General features: G+C 45.8%; 1 protein-coding gene across 15 annotated transcripts in view; it reads left to right on the top strand.

Moving 5' to 3' along the window:
- The window catches only part of TPD52L2 (TPD52 like 2), a 46,348-nt gene extending 30,475 nt beyond the window's left edge, over positions 1–15,873 (top strand). For 8 of the 15 annotated variants that reach the window (XM_083619007.1, XM_083619006.1, XM_083618999.1 and 5 more), the window contains 5 exons: positions 2,704–2,805; positions 8,330–8,356; positions 10,761–10,802; positions 12,702–12,750; positions 13,967–15,873. In XM_083619007.1, the coding sequence (XP_083475133.1) occupies positions 2,704–2,805; positions 8,330–8,356; positions 10,761–10,802; positions 12,702–12,750; positions 13,967–14,062 (316 nt within the window). In that variant the 3' untranslated portion in view covers positions 14,063–15,873. The remainder of the gene's footprint in view (positions 1–2,703; positions 2,806–8,329; positions 8,357–10,760; positions 10,803–12,701; positions 12,751–13,966) is intronic. The other 7 variants (XM_083619009.1, XM_083619008.1, XM_083619002.1 and 4 more) reach the window with 1 other exon arrangement.
- The last annotated feature ends 1,013 nt before the right edge of the window (positions 15,874–16,886 follow it).

The following is a 16,886-nucleotide window of genomic DNA, read 5'->3' as shown; positions in this document are numbered from 1 at the left end:
GCTTTTGTACAGTGCTTAAGGAGCTTCTGTGTTGCATGTCTGAGCCAGAGAGAGAGAGTGTGTTTGAAATAGTGCTGGGGCTTAGGGTTAGCGTTAAAAAAACCCCTGACGTTTGAGTAATACAGAGACCGGATGCTGCTGGCCTACCCCTTCAGATGATTATACCCCACGTTTTGGGGGACAAATGGTTAGGAACTTGCTGGACTGTAATCAGGGGGTGCTTTTGGTGTCAGGGTGAATAATAGGTACAGCTACATGACAGCTGGTCTTGCTAAGTCGTCCCCAGCCGACCCTTGCAGTATCTTAACAACTAATGCAGGGCAGGAGAATGCTGAGGAAGACAAACGCCATTCACGTACCCTTTTAAACAACTGAGGACCAACACCTGGGATAGCCGCAGCCATGTTTAATGAAGCTGCCAATACTTTAAAGCAAGGAAGCAAGTAAAATGGCCTGGTTGCTAGATCGTGGGCTCCAGTTCAGCATGTTACCAAGATTCTGTCCCTGAACAGATGGGATTTTTTTCCCCCACATTTAAGCTGAACCTCCGCATTGTTCCTGTTCCGTGTGTCCATTGCTTTGATAGATACAGTTTGGTTTAATTGAAAAGGACCTTCAAGTTCCATTAATAAGGTGCAACTCAAAAGATGCATGCTGAATTTGTAGTACAGATCTTACCCATTTGGCTCCCCTGCAGAGAAGTTTCTGCCTCTGTTAATGCCCTTATTCTGCACGAGACAGGGTTGAGAAGCCTGAGGGTTCCTGCTAAAGCGCACCTTGCCTAGGTTGACAGATGGAAGAAGTTTAATATCTGCAGAGCAGTGTTTCTCAAGCTTGGGTCCGCAGCTGTCGTTGCACTACAACTCCCATCGTCCCTAGTTAGCAGGATCTGTGGTTGGGGATGATGGAAGTTGTAATCCAAGCTTGAGAAACACTGCTGTCGAGGAACTCTTGCTGGGACCAAGGCCTCCCTTTGAGCGAGATGGCCCGCCTGACTTTTGAGTGGCCCTCTGCGGATGCAGCTTTGGCTCACATCTCAGACCCTCTACATAGAAAATCGGGGTGGCTCTAGCCTTCTTGGCAGGTTTGTTTTCAACGGGTGGGTTCCTACTGGAGCACTACTTTTAGCTATTAATCTTCAAAATGAGCACCCATCTGTAAATCTAAAGTAGCCCAGGTGCCACACAAGAATTGCCAGCCTCAATGAGAACTGGGCACCTTCAGGAAGAAGGCTGCAGTGCAGGTTTAATAATTAGATAATTAATAATTTTTCAAAGGAAGGAACCGGAGGCCTGGGTTCATGGGCGAGGAGGACAAGTCTTGCCTCTCCGTGGACCACATACAGAACAACAAACCCCTGTGTTGCAAACTTAACATAACAAACAATACAAGCAACACGAAGACCAGTATACTAGATAGAACTGCAGTTCTTATTGCATAATATACATAATTTAGTACAACAAAAACAAAATGTGCACACTTGTAAATACTCTAATATATTTGAAGTCAAATGAACACACGTCCGTCAATCTTTGAAAGTCCATAGAAGTATAATAAGCCTATAATAAGTCTCATTAGGATATGGAATATACTCGCCACCAGCGATGGCTGTTTGTATACAAAAGATGCTATCCTAATTAATGGCAATGCGAATAGTCTTATCTTGTACGTGTCTGATGAGGGACAAGTCCCACTGAGTTTAGTTTGTTAGTGCATGCAGAATTCCAGCTTTAACGCTCAGGGGAAGAGTTTAAAAGGTGCTTGGCTGTAATCCTATCTTTAATCTGTTCCCTCTATGCACTGATTTTTTCTGGGGATGTTAGTGGCTTGCTCAGTAGGGACTGAAATACTGTGTTTAGAACTAAAACATAAAGACTGTGCCATCTGAGTCTTGGGATTGATGGCAGAAAACTGTCCCAGAAATGGGTACTTCGGTTCTTTGGAGTGTGTTGCTATTGTCCCTGCTTTAAAATAGCAATGTTAATGGTAACTGATGGGAAACATTTTCCTTACATAGCAGAAGCAAGGCTGATTCTTTTCTGAATTAACTTGTCACTGTTAACTGTTCCTTCTAAATTTCTAATGCTGTCGCCAGCTGAAAGCTTTTTTTGCAGGGTTGGGGGGCGCTTTGTAATTCCTGGGTAGATGAGAAATCCTCTTTTTTAATATGGGTGCAAAGGAAAAGCATGGGGTTGTAAGGAGAACGAATGCCCCAAATGCAATTTGACCGACTTGCAGTGAGAAAACTCTTCTAGCCTTTGCAATGAGATTTTTTTATTTTAAAAATCAGCACTGGTAGTAAAGGCATACGTTAAAGAAACAACTTTGCTGCTTCTGTGCAAAAAGGCTTTAAATCCATCATTGCACTGGGAACCAGCTGGACAACTTTCCAGCCATTCTCACTTATTCATTGAAGTCTTTTAGTTTCAGTAAATGCCTCTGAGGATGTGTGCCAGTGTCGCTTACAGCTGTGTATGCCCTGTTTTAACCACAGCTGCATGGTGTTTAGGAATGAAGAGCCATCGACGACCCTCAAGTGATGTTTGCGCACAATGAGACCCTGGTCAGAAGGGAGACCCTGTCTCCCTTATCCACAAGAGCCCTGTTTGCCAGACACCAGCTGCCTTTTCCCCTAGCGCCGCCTCGTCCTTCCTCCTTAATTGCTGTCTTCAGCTGCTAACAAGCCTTGTTTTTCTTGCCTAGCTACAAGAAGACGCAGGAAACTCTCTCGCAGGCAGGGCAGAAGACTTCGGCTGCCCTTTCCAACGTGGGCTCTGTGATCAGCCGGAAGCTTGGAGACATGAGGTAATTTTTGCGCTATATTTGCTTCAAAGGGAGAGGAAGTTGAGCATGCTCCCAGTGCAACAGTAGCAATCAGTATCTAACAGCCCTGGTGTTATTAACTGGTTCCAGTTACAGGGGCGAGAGGTGCCGAATGTTTGACTTTCTATTTCACTTACATTTTCTCTGAAGCCAAGAATGGCCTTTCCTTGGTGGCCTCTCCTTAAAAAAATAAAATAATAATGCCCTATTGATATCTGATAAAAGCAGTGTTCCCCTTAGTTCTGAGGAATTTGCAGTTAGTTTATGCTGATTTTAGAAGCAGGTTCCCCACCGCCAGACGCTATAATGTAACATAAACTGATCTTTTAAATAAATTCTTTGATTTCTTTTCTTTTTTGCTTCACTGTTTTTCTGAGATGAAAAACTACAGAGGATTTTTTTTTATTTCTATAATGTGCTTTGCCTACACATGTGCTTGTGTAATACTACTGCAGTATAAGCAACTAAGTTTAGAACTTGTGACCAGAACTTAATAACATTTGTTTGGCATAGATTTCTCTGCTTGTCACACACCTAATGTTTTATAAGCTTGATTATTTAAATGGTCAGTTGGGGGGACGACCCATTTAACCCATTAGATGGTCTAATCCTGTTTGTTCATGGGTTCAGTGAGAACTTGGGTTGTGGACTTACCCCTCCCCTCTTGGGAGTGCAGCAAGACCAGTACCAAAAACTTCATTGCTGGTTAATTCTTGTTTAGTGTTGTATTTATGTACTTAAGCCTAGAATTTTCGTGTGTGTGTGTAATATTGAATTTATTCTCTGTTTGCCAAATTGGTTTAGGCTTTTTTATTTATTTACTGACATGTTCTATATTTTGTATATTTGTATTTCAAAGGCTCTATATTTGTAAGCCAGTTTGGGCAATCTCATTATGGAAAAGCGGCATATAAGTAAACGATTAAAACATCCCCTAAATGTTTAGACTTTCACTAGAGTTCAGCTCCGTTGCAAATTGTCTATGTGCTCCAAACTTTGGTAGCCTGCAATCAGGTGATAGTTGTCTAGGGTTTGTTGAAGGATGCAGTTTCTGGTTTGGAAACTCATTCAGCCTTCATCTTAAACTGAACTGGTGGTAGTCTTTAGACTACAGGGCTAAAAGCCGACTAGAAGCCTAACGCTACATTTCCCCATGAAGACACATAAAGTCTTATTTAAATGCTGTATCCCCATTTAATGCACCACTAGCATTAACTTACAGCAAGTGAAGTTGCCACTTTAGTTTGGTCAAGAGAATATGGAAGGAAGTTATCCAAGGTTCACAGGGTAGGTTCACACTTATTTGTGAAATGCAGGACAGCAAATGATTCCCCTTCAATCCTTACTCTTGAGAATTTTTATAAATGCAAGCTGTGTTGTGCTACACTATATTGTATACATCAACTGCTTAATGTGTTAATAGTACTTAACGTAGAATTGAGCCCTTGTATTCACTGCAACATTGATTCTTCTCAGACATTCTCCATTCCCTCTCTGGCTGGGAATATCTGGGTGGTAAGCGCTTGATATAAACTCTGATCACATAATAGCACTTTCAGGACTATTGTCACCTCTAGTACATTGTGGTTATGTGTGTATTTGTGTGTGTGTTGTTCTTCAAGTTAGCAGATAGCACCGTTTTCTTACCAAAAGCAACATGCTTGCTTTAAATGTCCCAGAGAATTATTTCATAAATGCGTTGGTCTTGATAACATTTTCCTGGAAACTAATACAGCTTGCAAACAAGACCCATGCCTTTCCACCCCCTATCCAAGGTTATTAAGAACCTAGTTTGCTATTTTAGTTTTGCATGGTCGACTTCCTGAAGTTCACAAATTGCAATGTGGCATCTACAGTATGAATAGCAAAGACATTGATTAGATCTCTCTGTGTGTGTGTTTTAAAGAAGCATTTAAATGTTCATGCAGGTTGTCAAACCTTTGAACCACAAAGCAGTGGTCCTTTAAAAAGTAACATATTTGTCATCATGGTACGGAGTCATTGTGGCCAAATCACACAGGATCTGAAAGAAAGTAGGAATAGAACTCGTAGCTAGACTAATGAAGAAAGCAGAGCAATGCTCTGAGCCGCTTAGCGTAATGTGATAAATGGAGACTTTGGTGGTTTATCCTCAAAGAGAACAAACTTTCAATCCACATCATAACAAAGGTGTGGTTGAAACTTAGTTAGGACAGATAATTTGTGGTCTCCTCTTTCCCACACCCTGGTAATGTCTAGTTAAATGTCAATAAAGTACTGCTGCGTGTGATTTTCTCTGCCCCGGATAGCAGCAATCAAACAAGTGGGAGAGAGAAGCTGCCTCCTTCTGCAAGGTCTCATCCTGATGTCCATAGAGACTCTTTTCCTAGTCCTTACCGAACCAATTCCCTCAAATGAAAGGCAGACTTGTGCCACAAAGCTTGACTTATGTGATCAGAGACTAAAAGGAGTGAAACTGGTGTTTTGCAGTGAACCTCTTTCCTTTGGGCAGAAGAGGTTTCTCCCTCTCTGTTCAGCCTCATTCATCTTTGTCATGTGCCTTAGAGATTCTGCTCTTTTTATACTATTCTCTTAAGAAGCAAACTGCATTCCTTTGTTTTGCTGGTGTGCTTTGAAGTGTGTTCATGGATGAAACTTTCCACCTTGGCTGCTCCAAGTAAGGGGAAAGGTAATTGATGAAGGGACAAGGTCTTGGTCATATCTAAGCAACAATAATCTCCTTGAACCTCGCAGACACCTGCTGGATAAGCCTTCAACCTTGATGCATTGCCTGTATATTTTCTATAGTATCTAATCTGATTAAGCTTCCTCAGAGTCCAACTTGATAAGTTTAGTCACATTTCAGTTCCACTGAAATAAATGGAACCAAACTGTGACATAACTTCCTCTGGATCCAACCCATCTTAGCTAGCTAACTGTTGTGAAAAGCCCCAGTAGAGACGCCTCTGCTAATTTTTTTTTTTAATGAATGGAATTAACGGCCTTGCAGCATTGGCAAATGGCATGGTTTTCATGATCCCTCTTGAAAACAAGGGGCCACTATCATCAAACTTTTATGTACAATGCAAATTGGGCCAAATCGTACTGGACATTTTGGGATGCGAGATTTCATAACAGCTGTTCTCCCAATATTCCTTTGGAACAGAGTCCTTTGGACTCTCAGTCCTCTTAACTCTGACACTGCTGCACTCGATTTCTGGCTACCGGACCTTGGCTTGCATTTTCTCCTTGCTGCTCTACAGCTTGTGAGAAATTGGGGGCAGAAAAAGATGCTTTGAGCATGCTGCCAAATCCCACTCACATGACTTAAGAGAAGCGGTTAAGGATCTAAACCAGGGATCAGCAATCTTTTTCAGCTGTGGGCCGGTCCATTGTCCCTCAGACCTTGTGGGGCGGCCGGACTATATATTTTGGGGGGAAATGAACAAATTCCCATGCCCCACAAATAACCCAGAGATGCATTTTAAATAAAAGGACACATTCTACTCATGTAAAAACACGCTGATTCCCGGACCGTCCACTGGCCGGATTGAGAAGGCAATTGGGCCGCATCCGGCCCCCAGACCTTAGGTTGCCTACCCCTGATCTAAACTCTTCTGTTTCGTTAGGGTGTCCTTGAACCTCTTGGTACAATGGTGTCAGCCCCTTCCAAAATCCATACTTGGGCAGTGTGTCTTATTAAAGCCAACTGAAATTTCTCAAAATTGTGCACAAAATCTTAGGGGTTGGGAGAATGAGGGGAAACATGAAGAAACAATAATAGTAATAACTCTGCATTTTGAAGCCTTGAGGTCTGCATGTAGACACTAATCTGAAGATGCAGATGGACTCGGGTATCAGGTTGCCTGTAGGATTCTGGGATGAAGAAGCAAATGCTGGTTCCCGGTCATGAAAGACAGAGCCCGGCTGTTACCAATATCTGTTTCGTGCCTTAAGCAAAAATACACACACATTCCTGGCTTGAAAGGAAGTGTAAAAAGAAATATAGCAGCCCTTACATACAGTGGTAGGGACGCGGTTGGCGCTGTGGGTTAAACCATAGAGCCTAGGACTTGCCAATCAGAAGGTCGGCGGTTCGAATCCCCGCGACGGGGTGAGCTCCCGTTGCTCGGTCCCTGCTCCTGCCAACCTAGCAGTTCGAAAGCACGTCAAAGTGCAAGTAGATAAATAGGTACTCTGGCGGGAAGGTAAATGGCGTTTCCGTGCACTGCTCTGGTTCACCAGAAGCGGCTTAGTCATGCTGGCCACATGACCCAGAAGCTGTACGCCGGCTCCCTCGGCCAATAAAGCGAGATGAGCGCCGCAACCCTAGAGTCGGCCACGACTGGACCTAATGGTCAGGGGTCCCTTTACCTTTACATACAGTGGTACCTTGGGTTACGAACTTAATTTGTTCCGGAAGTCCGTTCTTAACCAGAAGCGTTCTTAACCAGAGGTGCGCATTCCCTACAAAGGCCTCCCGCAGCCCCGGAAGCGGATTGCGTTCGTATCCCAGGACACCTACTTCCGAGTTTGTGGAGTTCGTAACCCGAAGCGTTCATACGCAGGACTGTTGGTAACCCGAGGTACCACTGTATTGCCAAAGCTGGAGATTAATTTTTGGTGGTGTACTAAGTAAAAGTCAATTGAACCCAGATACTGTGTTATGCATTTGTGGCTGGAGGGCATGCAGCCCTCAAAATGCAAAGCCCCTCTACAAAGTTGAAAATCGTTATCTGGTTGTAGATTCTACCCTGAAGGGCTAGATACAGAACTCTCCATAGCGTGTTAAAATGAAACCCCCCCCCTTTCTCTCTAGCCTCTTAGGGAGGTGAAGGTTTTCACTCTCCAGGCAGGATTTACACAGTAGTTCATTGTGGTTGTTTTCCTCCCGGGCACACTTGCGTCTGAGATGCTTTTTCTCTCTTTTCTGGGAGCAGCTCCCTGGTGTGTGATCTGTGGGTCTGGTAAAATTGACCCACTGGCCACATAGTAAATACAGGTGGATTAAAGGAGTCAGGTTTAACCAGTTAGCAGTGCCTCTGGATAAAAAGTTGACAAGTGTATCTGTTTACCTATGAGGGTTTGCCACATGCTTAATGATATAATAAACGGCAAGTTAATTTAGTGTGGCTTAATGCTCACATGGTCAGTGCCCAGTGCCAGGAATATAGCAGGGCTGGAGCTTGGAGTGGCAAGTAATCTGCTTTGCATGCATTAGCTACGAGGTTCAATCCTGAGCATCTCCATGTAGGGCTGGGAATGTACCCCACCCGAAATCTTGGAGAGCTGCGGCCAGTCTGTGAAGACAGTGCTGGACTTGGTGTACCAATGGCCTGACTCTGTATAAGACAGCTTCCTATGTTCCTAACCTCTCCTGAAATCACTGCTTGCTCTCTATCTGTTAGTCTTTAGATGGGTTCCTTTGGGATCTCTTAAGTGTTGTGTTGTACTGGTTGGTGTGGGAATTTGCAACTAATCGCCTCTTTCACTGCTTTCCTTTCCTGCTGCCATTGGATTCCTCCAGGGCCCATCCCTTCTCACATTCCTTTAGGTAAGACTCTGTTCAAAAGGGATATCTGCAAGGAATCTGGTTAAACAAGGTTGTTTTCCAGGCATACACATGAGCCTCACTTTCAGTTGAAAGGAAAGGGATCGGGAACCACTAATGGCCACATAACACTCCTGCCCTCCAGAGCCATTTATAGATGCTACCAGTATCTTTCCAATAAGCTCAAAGCCAAAAGCTTCTGGTTTTCCCTCTTAAAAAAGGAGAGGTTATTGGCTGCTTAATCTCTCATGCATACATGCTCCCAAATGCCTTTTTGGGGTGGTCATGTTAAACGCAAGAACTGGTTTGACACAACAGAAGAGCCTGAACAGCTTTCCTTTGGCTTCGTTCCACAACTTGGCTCAGATGGGGGCCGGATAAGACACTTGAGAACAACAGCCAGTTGGCCTACAATAGACGGTGCTGGGCAAACCGGACCTTTGCTCCTCCCCAGACAAAGGCAGCTTTTTTACACCAAAGTGTCACAACTATGCGGGTTCATTACATGCTTGGCGGGAGCTTTTAGCTGCTCTCCTTTTCCACCGATGGCTTTAGACTGAAGGCAAGTTGGGGTGTTCGGAAACCTAGTGCTGCAAAAGCCATCTGAATGCCTCCTTCCCACTTTGCTGTGTCGACAGTATTGTGTGCTGCCCTGCCTCTCCCCCTCCCCTTTTTTTAAACAGAGGCCACTCCAGGGCTTGGTTGCGGGCCAGATGCGTCTCTTGGGCAGAGCACAGTATTAAAAGGCTTTCCCTTGAATTAAAATGAATTGGTGCTTGTGTGAGCGGCATTGGCTTTTTGACCAGAGGCAGTATTGCTGCAGTGCAACATCCAGCCTGCTCCTGTAATGTGGGATGCTGGACTTTAAGCTCCTCTGGGTGGTGACATGTCCTGTTCATGTTGCCCTTCAACAGAAGAGGGGAACCTGGTGCCTACAGATCCTACAACCCATCCATTTGGATAGGTCTGAATTGGAGTTGTAGACTGGAGGGCTGTGTGTTCGTCACGCTTGCTCTCTAAGGTGCAGCAACACCAGTGGATGCTTTTGAGTCTGGGGTCCTCAACCCATTTAAGCCCAGGAGCGCATTTGGGAATCAAAAACAGCTGCGGGTGCCACAAAATACCCATTTCGCAGGAGAAAAACTGGCAGTGCTCAGAGCCTTTCACTCCCCAAAAGACCCAGGCTAAACCCCTATATGGGATGCAGGTGGCGCTGTGGGTTAAACCACAGAGCCCAGGGCTTGCCGATCAGAAGGTTGGTGGTTCGAATCCCCGCGATGGGGTGAGCTCCCATTGCTCAGTCCCAGCTCCTGCCAACCTAGCAGTTTGAAAGCACCTCAAAGTGCAAGTAGATAAATAGGTACCGCAAAGGAGTATGTAAAAATGGATTGTTAACAGGTGAGAATGTAAAGTTATAATATATTAAGATAAAGGATTAAGATAAAAACAAAGAGGGAAAGGATTTGCTGAATTAACTAACTGAACTGGAATACAAAAAAGGGAGGTGTGAGGAGGTCAGGGAAACAAGTAAATGAAAGACAAGATATGGAAAGATTGATTTGTTTTTAATTGTTTTTATTTTTCTGTATTTTGTATTTTTTTCCTTCTTTTTTCTTTCTTTTTCTTATTTTTGTAACCTTTTCTGAAACTTTAATAAATATCATTAAAAAAAAAAGATAAATAGGTACCGCTCCGGCGGGAAGGTAAACGGCGTTTCCGTGCGCTTCTCTGGTTCGCCAGAAGCGGCTTAGTCATGCTGGCCACATGACCCGGAAGCTGTACGCCAGCTCCCTCGGCCAATAAAGCGAAATGAGCGCTGCAACCCCAGAGTCGTCCATGACTTGACCTAATGGTCAGGGGTCCCTTTATCTTTAAACCCCTACATAGCCCAAAAAGCAGACCACCCTCCAAGAAGCAAAGAACCCCACCAAGACCTCTCCCTGGAAGTTTTAGTGCCCAAAGGTACCATATTGGGGGACCCCAGCTTTAGATACTCCTCTTCCCAGGCTGATTTGAATCGAGATCAGCAGTGGCGTTTTGTATCTATTTACTAGTCGACAGGCAGCCTGGCTATTTGGGCAGAGCTGTAGGTTCCTTTGCTTTTAGTTATAGACCTCTGGCACACTTTGGAGGGGGCGTTTCTTTCTAGGGTGGGTGGGGGTTTCAGAACCTCGGAGAACCTGCTTGTAAAAGATTGCATTTTCAGCTGTGGTGGCCTATCGAGGAAGGAACAGAGGAGCTATGCAATTTGCGCCCCCGAAACACAGTTCTGCACAAAGGAGGTCTCCCAAAATGCTTTGCGGTTTTGTCATGGCACTATGTGGATGGGCGCTTCTGGGTGTGGCGGCTTCCAGGGTTTTAACTGCTTCTAATATGTTCCTCCTTTCCCCTTAATGCTTCCGAGTAGCAGCTACTCCATTCGTCACTCGATAAGTATGCCAGCTATGAGGTAAAGTAGCAAAAGCCCCGTCTCTTTTGCAAGTCCATATTTGCCTACGGGTGACTCTGTCTCTGCTAAATGTGGGGGGGTGGCGGCACAGCAATGTGACCCCTCAGAGGGAAAAAGATTGTGTATTGTGAATTGTTAATAATTTGGATATTTATGTCCTGCCCGTCGTCAAGGTTTTCACGGCGGCTAACAAACATGCAGTTACAAACATTGCAAAATATAAAATACCGGGTAAAAGTGCAAATCCATAAAAATGTGAGCGGCTGCAAATCCTGTGGCACAGAGACAAAAAATGACAGCAAGAAAACGAAGGTATCTGACTGGTGCTTAAAATACATTGAAGAAAAGGTGCTCTGGGGAGGGTGTTGCGAAGTCCTGGCATCACCACTGAAAAGCCCCTCTCCTCCCCCCCCCCATCCCCAAACAGCCACTTACCACCCTCAGGATCCAGTTAGATTGTTTTGCTTTTAAAATATTTCATTCTCTCTTGCCTGCTGCAAAAGAACAGTGGGGTGGCTGGTCAGTGGATATTAATAGGAATGTATCTTCAGTCTATAGATATTAACTAAGGCAGTTCCCCAAATCAGCTTTATGTAGACAATTTTTTTAAAAAATCAACCCACAAATGTGGTTCTGTGTGATGGATCACTTTCAACTGGTGGGCCTGGCAAACTACTTTTTCAGAATCAATCACTGTCCACTCGAAACAAAAACAAAAAAATCCTTCCAGTAGCACCTTAGAGACCAACTAAGTTTGTTATTGGTATGAGCTTTCGTGTGCATGCACACGTCTTCAGATACACTGAAACAGAAGTCGCCAGACCCGAGTGAGTGCTAACATCAAGGCTGATGAACCTACTTTTAAGCTCCTGTGTTTGATGGCTGGTTCACATTGTATTATACAGTTCTAGTTTTTCGAAATGGCTATTACAAAGCTTTCTTATGGCTCAAGAACACATCTACGGGGACATCTTCTCAACCATGACTAAGTCTATTTTGATAGCTGGTGCCTCAGCCTACTTCGAAAGTAGGATAGGCTGAGAGATTGTGACTTGCCCATGGGCTTTGCGGCCAGGGGATTCGAAGCAAGTATCTCGGGCCCATAGCCATGTGGCATAATGGTCAGAGTGTTAGACTGGGACCTGGGAGAGCAGGGTCTGAATCTCCACTCAGCCATGAAGCTCACTGGGTGACCTTGGACCAGTCATCATCTCTTAGCCTGACCTACCTCACAGGGTTGTCGTGAGGATGGAATGAAATGTAGAGAACCATGTACACCACCTTGAGATCCTTGGAAGAGAGAGGTGGTATATAAATGTAATAAACAAATATATTCTATCAGTTACACCATGCTGAATCTCAGCCTACTTTGGGAACTGGACTCTTCAGTTATGAAAGTTTGGCAGCTTATCTTGGTAACCTGTTCTCCAAACCGAGCTAAATGAAGACGACTGGAGGCAACTGAGATACTTTTGAACTAATTCCACTGAATGTTTTTGTGTGTGTTCCCGGGTCTCTTGATATTTGATTTTTCTCTTTTTAATTTTGGGGAGGAGGGGACGTTGTGTATGTGTGTGTCTGTGTGCTACTTTAGGATGTTCTCTGGTTGGAACCCTAAATTCAAAGCTGCCAAGTAGTTTTTGATATTGACTTCCTCTGCAGTTGGGTGCACATTAATTTATCTGAAACAGGTTGGCGAATGTTGGTAGCAGAACCAGGAATTTGCAGCAGCTGTGGTTGAGCCAACCTTTTCAGGGGCCATGAGTGCTTGGGGGGGTCGGGTCTGTAGATGCTTTGCCACCTGCAAAGCTAGCTGCCTGCCTCAAAACGGAATGCAAGTTTCTAATATGCCTGTGCAGTTTTATTTTCTCACTTGCTTCTTCCTCTTTTTCCCTTAAGAAATTCTGCAACCTTCAAGTCTTTTGAAGACCGTGTTGGAACCATAAAGGTAATTTCCCTCCCATGAAGCCATGATGTGTTTAGGATCGGCGCGTTTCTGCTAGACGAGCAAGATGCCTGCTGTCATAACTGGCTGGGTGTGTGCAACGGGAGAGGTTGCATACTGTAAAACCAGGGAGAGAGACCCATACGAGTGAATGAAAAGCCTCCTTGGATGAGAAAGGGGGTGTAGGTGGGGGCAGCCACCTTTGTCATTAAGAACCTGTCCTCCTGTCCGCTGAGTCCCATCCTGTTTTTATATTGCTTGATCGCACTCTAGTGTGAGGGAACTGGGAACTGGCTTCTGTACAAAGGTTTGTGCACAGGAAAGATAGAATGTGGGGAGGGCAAGGGTTCAAACGACGCTTGAAGTGAAGGACATGAGGCACGAGTTGGTAATGCAGATGAGCTGTGCATAAGCAAACTGCCAGCTAGCTCTGCTGAGGCTTTTTTTATTAGCACAATATGCAAAACCAGTCAGATGCATTTTGGACTGTGACCTTTACACATCTTCCAATCCCAAGATTGAGGGGGGGTACAAAGTTATTTTGGCACCTGTTTCCACCGCGTCATTTTCCCCTTAAACAGTGTACAGCGGTACCTTGGGTTACATACGCTTCAGGTTACATACGCTTCAGGTTACAGACTCTGCTAAGCCAGAATAGTACCTCGGGTTAAGAACTTTGTTTCAGGATGAGAACAGAAATCGTGCTCCGGCGGCGCAGCAGCAGCAGGAGGTCCCATTAGCTAAAGTGGTGCTTCAGGTTAAGAACAGTTTCAGGCTAAGAACAGACCTCCAGAACGAATTAAGTATTTAATCCGAGGTACCACTGTATAACGAAGGGGACAAAGGTCACAGACAGGGCATGGCAGACCACTAAGAGAGCAAAGGTTAGATAGAGGGCATGATGGCTTGTCTGTGGGTGGAAGTGTGCTAACGGTCATTCCTTCAGATGCTGGGTGGAATTCAATGCGCTATTACAAATGTTCTGATTATGCAAGCAGTTCCACTTGCCAGCTGCAATGGTCCTCCCTCTCCTCTCCCCGTGCTGTGTTCTGGGGGCACACCTCACCCCAATCCGATTTCGGGGGAAGCAGAAGGGAGGGGAAGCTCCCTTGCGCAACTGGAAGCTGTTGCACAGAACCTCTGCAGATGGGGTTCTTCATGCGAGCCCCGCCCACTGCTTCCTGCTCTCACCTGTTCCCATTCCTTCTTTTTCGTCCAGTCCAAAGTTGTGGGCGGCAAAGACAACGGCACCGATGAGCTCCACTCCCCATCAGCATCTGGCGACAAGCCCTCCCAAGACAACGCGCCTTTCTAAGTCTACATCCGTGGTGCATGACTGCCAGAGCCTCGCCCCTTGTTCTTCCCAACATGCAAGACGAAAGGAAAAGGTTCCTGGGCCGCAGGTCCCACTCTGACGAGAGAGATCCATACATCATATATGTAGACGTTCTTTTGCTGCTGGATTCTTCAGGTCCAATAAAGTGAACACACAGTGTTTTGTACACTTATATATTTTACACTAAAAAGGTTTCTAGATGGAACGCATTGCTGCGCTGCCTTTTTTGGAAGAGCGCCAGCAATGAGGATTCTGCAACCCTGGCCCAAAACAGTCCCTTTTTTTTTTGGCACCAGAGTCCTGCACTCTTTCCTCCCACTCCTACCCCCTCTAATGTGCGGGCAAAAAAATTCTGTATGTCATGTAGAAAGAATAGTTCTCAGATGCCGCTAGCTGCACAGGGAGTTTCTCTCAATTCCTGCTCCATCTTCTCCTCTGCATATAGCTAGCCAGCTTTCTGCTATTGTGGCTTTCTCTGCGATTGGAAGCACCGGGAAAGCTTGAGAAGCCTGCAATTTCCACTTAAGATATATAACCAGGTTTGGGGGGGTTTCTTCCGGGAAGCAGGGGAGGGGGGGTGATAGAAGATATTTAGAGCCTCTATTTAGCGACTGCCTACCTTTGCTACACTGATTCTCTAGCTTTAATGAATCTCAGAACCTTTATTTTTTTGGAATGCAGTGGACTTCAGAACATACCAGCTTTTAGCATCGACATTTAGGGGCAATCTACCTTTGAATGCGGAAGCTGAAACACAAGCCTTACATCACCACCTGCTTTACTGGTTTATAACCTTTTTTATATCTCAAAAGCGCAAAGAATTCTTTTTTGAGGGGGGTGGGAGGGAAGGGGTGAAGCACTGGAGTTCTGCATCCTACCATAGTAATCGCATGCGGATGTGCTGGTCTTGTGTTCATTTCATCGGTGCGTGACGGTGCACATGCCTGCTTTTGCTCTCTCTCTCTTCTGAGTGCGTGGAACTTGCTTCTCTGCCTCTGGGTTTATGCCTCTGTTTTCTTAGTCCACCCATTTAATCAGATTAAGGAAGGACATGCTGATCGCAGCACAAGAGAGCTATCGTGGAGGGCTCCTTCTCTCTCTCTCGGTTTGGTTCTCCTACCAGGAACCTCCTTAAAATACTTTGTACACTTTATGTGGCAACAAAGAGCTCCACCTCTGATCTCTTTTTGTTTGCAGCACTTGCCACCGGTTCCTGGCTCTGTTTTCACTCAATGCTAGGAGCACTAGTATGTGGTGTGTCTGCTCCTCCTTCCGAAAAAGGCTGCAAACCTTCCACTGTCCTGACCCCTTAGTTCTAAGGCAGAGGTGCCTCTTAAATTATCCAAACCTTTCTGTGCCTTAGAGGCTCAGTGGGACTTCAGCAGTGCCCTAAGTACATATCAATAAAGCTGTTTTGCTTCAAGGCCTTGGTGCCCCCCAGAAGGCTTCAAGCTCTTATCTGACCCCTCCTGCCCAGCCCCCCCCGCCCCCCGAGAAGCAAGTTTCAACACTTAATGTGCTGATTGTAGAACTCTCCCTGTGTCCTGTGTTGCCTATGGACTGTGACCACGCCGTGTCGACCTGGCACAACGGATGAGAGAATCTGCAGGGTGTGGGGGTAGCATTTGCTGGAGTTCGTTCTAGGGTAAAGTAGGCACCCGTGTTGGGTGGGGAAAGCGGTGCCACTGGGACCGGGGAGCTGTTAGAACACAGACTGAACTGTTTCTCCTGTACAGGTGACTACGGGGGGGGAACTTTGTCAATAAAATATTCTTTTTTGAAAAGCAAAATGGCTGTCTTCATCTTTGGGCTTGTGTACCAGGTGCAAACCTGCCCAAGCGCCCTGTGGTTTTGACCTTGGCTTTAGGGTGACCCTCCTTGCACTACAGAAACGGAGTTCAGATATTTCTAAATGGATGACACGGTAGGTTGCTCCTGATGTGATTGTCCTTGTTCACTGCAACTTATTTGTGCCAGCGGTGCTGAACTGAACTGATGGCAGCCCAGGGTGCGGGAGGCTTTGTCTGCAGCGGATGAAATATGAAGGCAGTCAGGGGTTGGCTGATGAGTGGAGGTGGGCTAGAGGAGAGTCGTCCGACAATGAAGGGGTGATTCAGATGGTTTGGGAAAGGCTTTGGAAAGTGAGCGGGGGGAGGCGGGGAGAGGAAGTGGTTTCACAAGTCTCTGTGGCCGTATACAATGTCAGAGGTCAGCAAGGCTTACCTTGCCTGGGCCGGTTTACTGCCGTGGAGCCCCCTCCGCGGGCCAGATCGCAGGTGCGCATGAGTGCACGTGACCGCAATTTTCGGTGTCTGCGCAGACGCGATTTCTGGCGACTGCATCTGCGCAGATGCGATTTCCGGCATCTGCGCATGCACAGGCACAATTTCTGGCACCGCGGAAACGAGTCCCCGTGCCGCACTGTGCTGGTTTAGCACAGTGCGTGGGGACTCGCCAAGTGGGTGGCTTGGTTCAGGGCTGGCTTGGGGGCCAGTAAAATGACCCCCGTGGGCCACAGGTTCCCAGTCCCTGTACAACGCTGTTGGGAACCAGCGGGGAGATGAGCACACAAGCGTCTTCTCTAAGGGAAAAACAGTCAAATCTCTTGGTCTTTAAACAGTATTAGCTAGAGGCCACTTACATGCATTTGACCATTTCATGTTGGACGATCAGAACAATGCTGTAGCAATGAGAAACGGCAACCATATTTACACCTGATGTTTGCACAGAAGGCCTGTTGCAAACCATCTGTACCTTTTGCATTTCATAGCTTTCTGACTCACCTGTGTATACTGCCTCTCCT

The sequence above is a fragment of the Podarcis filfolensis genome, assembly GCF_964270895.1.
Source record: "Podarcis filfolensis genome assembly, chromosome: 6".
In the NCBI taxonomy this organism is placed as follows: Eukaryota; Metazoa; Chordata; class Lepidosauria; order Squamata; family Lacertidae; genus Podarcis; species Podarcis filfolensis.
Note: the sequence above shows the minus strand (reverse complement) of the source record. Positions and strands in the feature narration are given on the sequence as shown.